The sequence below is a fragment of the Pongo pygmaeus genome, chromosome 6 (assembly GCF_028885625.2).
Source record: "Pongo pygmaeus isolate AG05252 chromosome 6, NHGRI_mPonPyg2-v2.0_pri, whole genome shotgun sequence".
NCBI lineage: Eukaryota > Metazoa > Chordata > Mammalia > Primates > Hominidae > Pongo > Pongo pygmaeus.
Genome location: NC_072379.2, coordinates 141,747,484 through 141,755,132, shown reverse-complemented (window position 1 = coordinate 141,755,132; position 7,649 = coordinate 141,747,484). Strand labels below are relative to the sequence as shown.

At 38.9% G+C, this 7,649-nt stretch overlaps 1 gene segment (V, D, J or C); it reads right to left on the bottom strand.

The window, feature by feature from the left end:
* Positions 1-869: 869 nt before the first annotated feature.
* LOC129041633 (T cell receptor beta variable 14-like) lies at positions 870-1,498 on the bottom strand. The segment is given in 2 exon segments: positions 870-1,336; positions 1,423-1,498. Coding segments are annotated over 2 exon segments (516 nt in total).
* Between the last annotated feature and the right edge of the window lie 6,151 nt (positions 1,499-7,649).

Below are 7,649 nucleotides of genomic sequence, written 5' to 3'. Positions count from 1 at the left end.
AAAAGAAAAAAAGGCTGGGTGCAGTAGCTCACGCTTTGTAATCCCAGCACTTTGGGAGGCTGAGGCGGGCGGATCACATGAGGTCAAGAGTTCAAGACCAGCCTGGCCAACATGGTGAAATCCCATCTCTACTAAAAATACAACAAATAGCCAGTCATGGTGGCAGGCGCCTGTAATCCAAGCAGCTTGGGAGGCTGAGGCAGGAGAATCGCTTAAACCCAGGAGGCAGAAGTTTCAGTGAGCTGAGATTGTGCCACTGCACTCCAGCCTGGGAGACAGAGCAAGACTCCATCTCAAAAAAAGAAAAAGAGAAAAGAAAAATAATAGGAATACATATTCCTATTGCAGCAACTGGAAGTGATCTTAAAAAATGTTCTATATCGACTGACAGATATCTATTTATAGTGCTAACTATATTTTTTACATTAAAAACTCAGACCCTATGTGGACAGGAAATTAGCATTAACCTCTGATAATGGACTTGGCTATTCCACTCTAAAATGAGATTGTTTTAAAGTGTTTAGAAATTTATAAATGCTAGACAAAAGCAACCTAAACTCCTCACCACCATTACCAATGTCACCACTACCACCATTACTAGCATCATCATTGAGCATCCTAAAAGCCAGTAGTAAATGCATTTTTATTCACTACTTTTATTTTCATCAGAAAGACTTGTTTCTCTTACTATAAGAAGGGATATGAAGATATGGCCTCACAGTCAGAGTCACAAACCTTTCAGAGCAGCAAGATAGGCAAGAAGTCTGCTTTATAACCGGGGCAACATAAACTTTAAAAAATAAAACCAGAAACACATAGATTTAGTTCTGTTTAAAGAACTTCAGTGATCCCCCAAACCACAAGTATTTTCACCCAAATCTTCTTGGAATACTCTGTATTTCATGAGTTAATTCTGGTTCTTTATCTCTTCTCCCTTGGGGGAGGAGGCACAGGGAAAGCCTTCCTTTTGGGCAGCTGTGAGTTGAGAGGAGAAGGTTATGGTTTTGCACAGCAAGGGCACAACTGTGAAGCACTGTGACTTGGCTGCTGGCACAGAAATAAACTCCAGAATCCTCCAGTTCTGCAGGCTGCACCTTCAGAGTAGAATACGTCCCTCCAGTTCTTTCAGCTAAGAATCGATTTTTGGGCATACCGGACTCATCCTGTTTAGACTCTCTCACAAAATATATCAGAAATTTTATTTCTTTTCCCATAACACGTCGATACCAATAAAGATAATCATGTCCAGAAATGGGGTCACATCTCAGAGTCACAGTCTGACCCTTCTCTATTACGCTGTGGCTGGGGAACTGAGTAACTCCAGCTTCTATATGCTCTGTGGGAAGAGACAAAAACAGAATACATGACATGAATAGACTGGGATAGGGTAGAGCACAGATATTTAAGTACCTGAAGACTCACTTGCTCCCAGGAGACAAAGGGACACTAAACTGAGAAGCCTGGAAACCATGGCAGGACACAGGTAAATCACGTTTCCAGATGAAGGAGCTTACAAGCATGAGAAAAAGGAAAGCAAATCTGTCTCTTGGCCCTGTAAGATGTGGCCTCCAGTGACATCAGCATATTAGCCAATGCCCACAGCCTCAGGAGCTCCCTCTAGGGACATGAAACACAGAAGACCTAGCAAGGGTTCTCTGAAGAAGATTGCCTCTAGAGGGGGCAATGGACAAAAACTGACGTCAATTAAAATCAACCTGTTTATGCATTTGACTAGGTGTTAACCTTATATATACCACTAATAGCTCCTGAGTCTGATGTCTGGATCCTACCTCATCCCATCTAGCCCTGTCTCATGTATCACATCCCCAAAGACTGTGGGGCATTTCAACCTATGGTAGCTATTGTTGCTATTGCTAATGAACAATACTTACCTCCAAATTCTCTTTTCCCATTATCTCTCTAATGCACTCCAATCAACTTTTTCCCCCCACCACTCTCAAACAGCATGCTCAAAACATGAAAGATTATCCTCAACTTTACTCCACCAACAGCCTTCTAGCTGAAAACCTTAGAGTGGTTCTCGAATCCTCTTTTTCTATCCCACCCTATAGCCAATCCATTAGGAAATTCAACTGGCTCTATCATGAAAATATACTCAGAATCCATCCATTTTTTCATCACCTTCTTTGCTAACCCTTGGGACAAAGCCACCATCATCTTTTTCCTGGATTACTGCAATAGATTCCTAACTGATCTCCCTGCTTTCACCTACTTCTGAACTAGCTCTCAAACTCAGCCCTCTAGAACATGCTAGATCATGTCACTCATCTCCAAATCATCTACTAGCCCCAGTTTTATTTGGAATAAGAAAACAAAACAACAAAGCACTTAAGGCCTTCAAGGTCTTTAATGATCCATCCTGCCCCATTACCTCTTGGAAGTAAACTCTACCACTCCCTTCCTTAATTTTTCAGTCATATGGGCCTCCTCATTGGTCCTAAAATATTTTTAGGGCATTTGTACTGGCTCCTCCCTCTGCCTGGAATGCTTTTCCCCCAGATACCTACATGTCTCTTTCCTTCACCTCCTTGAAATCATTGCTCAAAAGTCACTTCCTCATTGGGCCCTACTCTGAACAATGTATTGTCATTTCAACACTCCTTACTCTGGCAGTCCTGGTCTCCTTCACCTTAGTCTGCCTTTTCTTTTCTACATTGCAGGTATCACCTGCTAATACACTATATGCCTTACTTATTTATCTCTGTCTCTCCCTCCCCGCAAAAATGTAAACATCAAGTAGACATGAGTCTTTGTCTTTTTTCTTTTTAATATGTGCACTGAGAACATAAAACAATGCCTAAAACTCTTTCAAGGGGAGGTACTGCTGGAATAAAATCTTGAAAGGAGACTAGACTTTTCCAATGAACTGTGGAAGGCACACCCCAGACAGGGTGACATTAAAGTCTCAAAATTATTTTCTTTCATTATAGTTTGAGATGGGTGTCAGATAAAAACATGAGAGCAAGGTTTGCAGAAAATATTATGAGGACATGAGTTTCTTGGCCTAGTCTCAGGTTAACTGGACATACTGGAGTGTATTAATTTTGAGTGGCTGCTATAAAAATTACCACAAAGTTGCTGGCTTATAATGGCAGAGATTTATTCTCACAGTTCTGGAAAAGTCCAAAATCAGTATCACTCTACCAAAATCCAGGTGTCATCAGGACCATATTCCCTCTGGAGGCTATAGGATAGGATTCATTCCTTGCCTCTGTTTCTGGTGGCTGCCTCACTCCTTAGCTTGTGGTCACATCACTCTAATCTCTTCTCCTATGGTCACATTGCCTTCTCTTCTCCATTTGTGTCTGATCTCCCCCTAGCTGTCTCTTATAAGGACACATGCAATTGCATTGAGGGCCACCAGGCTAATCCAAAATAATCTCCTTATCTCCAGATCCTTAACTTCATCACATCTGTAATGTCCACTCTCACCATCTAAGGTAACAGAGGCAGATCCCAGGGATTAGGATGTGAATGTCTTTGTGGGGAGGGGTATTATTCAGCCAGCCACACAATACAAAATCTGGCTTTTGGAAATTCTCACAGGTATCATTTTCCTGCAATAGTAATGCATCATCTTTAACCTTTTGTACATAAATCTGACATGGACAGTCTCTTCACAATGGAGCCTCAATATTTGCCTCCTCACAAAACTAGCTTTGGTGGAGTCTGTGTGGCCCAGCATGCTTGGGATTATGCACAAAGGAGACTACAGAGGGAGCCCCTGTCTCAGAGAACCATCAGAGAGTTCTAGTGATGGGCTTCTGAATGATGGGCTTCTGCTCAGCCTCCCTCACCACCCCTCCACCTCACCATGTTTAGGATGCCGTGAAGCAGAGGTCAAGAAGAAGAAGAGGTTGATTCTAGGTCTAACTGAGAGCTCCGAGACTGCGGAGTAAGGACAACTAACGGCAGCTTCACAAGTTGGCTTGATAGGGACTCAGGTGACCCAAAGCTGGAGAATTGATGTCCTGTAGCTATAACAATACTACCGAGTGACTTTATATCCTTCATCCAACACCCACTAGTGCTAACATCACACAAACTAAGAATTTGACATTGGCACAACTAAGCTAAAGACTGTATTCACATTTCCCCAGTTTTTCTAATAATGACCTTTTCCTGCCCTAGCACCTAATCCAGGATCCCATATTGTATTTAAGTGTTATATCTTCTTAGTGTTCTTCAATTTGTGACAGCCTCTTTCCTTGTTTTTAATGATATTGACATTTGAAGATTACTGGTCAGGTGTTTTGTAGAATCTCTTTCAATTTGGATTTGTCTGATGCTTTCTCATTATTAGACAGGGATTATAGATTTGGGAGAGGAATATTACAGATATGTAGTCACATGATAACATCACAACATTGCATCATAAGAGAGTGCACATGAGGTTAACAAGACTTATTATGGGTCATGTTCATTAACTTTGGTCACTTGGTTACCATTTTTCTATTTCCCTTGTCTATTCATTAGAGGCAGGCCACTGAATCCAGGAGAGGGGAATCTAGAGGGATGAGTATAAAAGAATGTGTGGGCATATGTTAAAACCACCATATTAATTAACATGTTGGGGACGACACTTTATAACTGTACAAATGATCCATTTCTTCTTAGTTATTAAAGTTATTAGTTATTAATTAGTAATTAAAATTAGTTACACCCACTAATTTTAGCACTCATCATTGGGTCTTATGTGTGGCAATTACCCACAGTGGTGTTGTCACAGTGACTTTTCTATTTCCCTGTGTTTCTTCCACATATGCAATTTGGAATTCTTCAGTAAGAGATTGTCCTTTCTCACATTTTTTATTATTTATTTATTTAATCATTTCATTCTCAGTGTGAGCTTGTGGATTTTCTTTTACAAATTGTTCCAGCCTTAGTCATTGGGGAAGCTCTTTCAGATTGATTCCTCTGTCATTTTGAGATGTGTCCCATTCTTTTTTTTTTTTTTTAACACATCTCGTTACAACATTCTTGTATTGTTTACATCAGGGTCCTAGAACCACCTTTCATTTTTTTAATTGGAGAATAATATTTGGCAACAAACATCTGGGCACTAGTGGTCTTCTAAGTAGACAGAACTATGAAATACATGTATATATAACAACCAATTATTCACGCAGGTATATATTCATTTCTTTACCATTGTATCTATATGTTTAAAAACAATAAATTCATACTGATATCTCCAAACAAGTATTCTTGTACGTTAGAAATATTCTTTAGTTTTGCTCTGAGACTTAAGTTACTTGGAAACAGTTTGATATTTTGAAGTCTCACCCACATAGGCCAGGAGCCAAATTTAGTGAAGCGCTTATTTTGCTTTAATACTGAGGCAAAAGTCACCTGAAACCTCTACTGATTGACCCATGAATTATTAAGTTTCCCATTTTAACTGCAAAAATATATATATATATTTATATATATTTATGCATATATTTTTATATATTTATACATATATTTATTTATATATATATATATATATATATTACTCTCAGCCCTTTGTGAGCTCCAGGCATTGTTTCCTCTAATCTTGTTGAGTGGCTCTTTCTCAAATCTTAGGGAGTTTCCTCACACATGTACTGCTTACAGCACAGCTGAAGGGTTAAGGGAGACCCTAGGAAGTTCTCCAGGATTCTCTCTGTGCAGCAATCGCCTTTTCAATGCCCTGACATGTGAAATCTAGCTGCTTTGATCTTGTATTTCCAACTCTGACTCAGCTCAGTGAGATCACCCAGCTCTGCTTGGATTCCCCTTTCTGGCCCAGGGCCTGGAAACTCCCTCCAGGTATTAAGACAGTCATAGTTCTCAGCTTGGTTGTTTCCATCTCTCAGAGATCATTGCCTTCTGTTGCCTACTTCCAATGCCTTGACAACCGTTGTTCCACATGTTGTGTGAATGTGTGTGTGGAGGGGGACAGGGTGGGGGGTGGGGTATTAGCTGTTTCAAGCAAGAAGTTAAATGTAATTCCCGTTAATCCATCTTGGTTGGAAGCAGAAGTTTACTCCAGAACCGTATTGAATCTCTTAATGCCAGGGTCTCCAAGAGTTTTAATGGTTATGGACCTTTTTGTCAGTTTTTGGGTATATGGTGTACATTCCATGCAGAGTATATTTCATTCCAAACACATGTGAGACACAGTCTGAAGATTCAATTTTTCTCTCCTAACTTTTCTTTTTTATCTATCACCCAAAGGCCTGACCAAACATCCGGTTTCCAATTACATTTCTGGGTCTTTTGTGTGTAATACTTTTACTTTATAAAGTCTGGGAGCATTTTGAAGCTCCAGGATTAAGGCAAGCAATGTAATTCTGGCTCTTTTCTGTCATCTCTTTCATATGGACATTAAAATCCCAGCTCCAGCTGTGAGGCCTATACTGCTCTGAAAACTTATAGGTCTTTATAATTTTAACTTCCCCTTAATACTCTGCCTATAAGCTCTCGCTTTTTATTTTTTACATAGTAAATTCCTTTTTCTTTTTAGCTTGTCTGTATATTGTTTTGTAGCAGTGGTGTTGTTTTAAATTTTGATGGTAAATAGTGTATCAAATTTAAAAAGGAAAAATTTTAAACAAAGACAAGGCTAATCATGTTTTTCTGCTCTTTCTATATTTTATCTCTCCAAATAACCAGCAAAATATATCACATCTTTTTTTCTTCCTTACCCAAGTGTATAAAACTATATATAAACTTAACAGGGATATTTATTGATTTATTATTTTCTTAAATAATTTTATGTGCCATGGATTATTTTGAAAATATTTTCCCCTTGGAAGTTCATCTTTATCATTCCTACAAGAGAATGGATAAATATGCCTATTTGGCATTCTTTTAACTTTTTTGTACGTATGAAGTGAAGTGCACACACACGTAAAAGTGATAGAATCATACGTTCTGGGTGCATAGCTTTTTTTAGTGCTTCTATAATTGTCAAAAGTATAACTATAATTGAAAGATGAAACTGATGAACTCATTAAAAGGTAACAAGTTCTTTTAATAGAAGAAAAGTATATAATTTTATATGCATAGAGGGACTTACAGACCTCAAGACACACTCTATAATTATAGTACCGCTTGACAAGGGTAAGGGACATTTTATGTTCTCTGTCATTGAAAGGGGCACAGAGTAGGCCCCATTTTATTTTCCAGGTAAGAAACAGAAAAAGAAAAGAGTTGAAGACATATGCAAAATTTCACAATCATCTTGGAACACATAGTCTAAGTCGGATAAGGAATATAGTACATGAGGAGATGATATATGGTGCAATGTTTGCAGGAGAAGTCAATTAGTGGTCCTGATGGTGTTGAAGAATTGCTGCAGAAGTAGTACCAGAGATGAAAAGAGAAGCCCGCATGAGACAATAGGATGCTTGAGGAAGCTATTTGGGGGTAATTCAAATAATTTGTCATTGGAATCTAGAAAAAGAAAGTGGAAATGAATATCTGACACAAGGTGAAGGAAATGATCATTTGAAGTGAGCAACTGAAAAAGCTGAGAAGCCAATATTGATGTTGGAAGTCATCAAAGATGTTGAAAGTTTTAAGGTAGACGAGAAAAGAAATGGCAGAGAAGCCATAACGAAAAGCAGCAAAGGAGATAAGCATCCATGTGCAATGGCTGC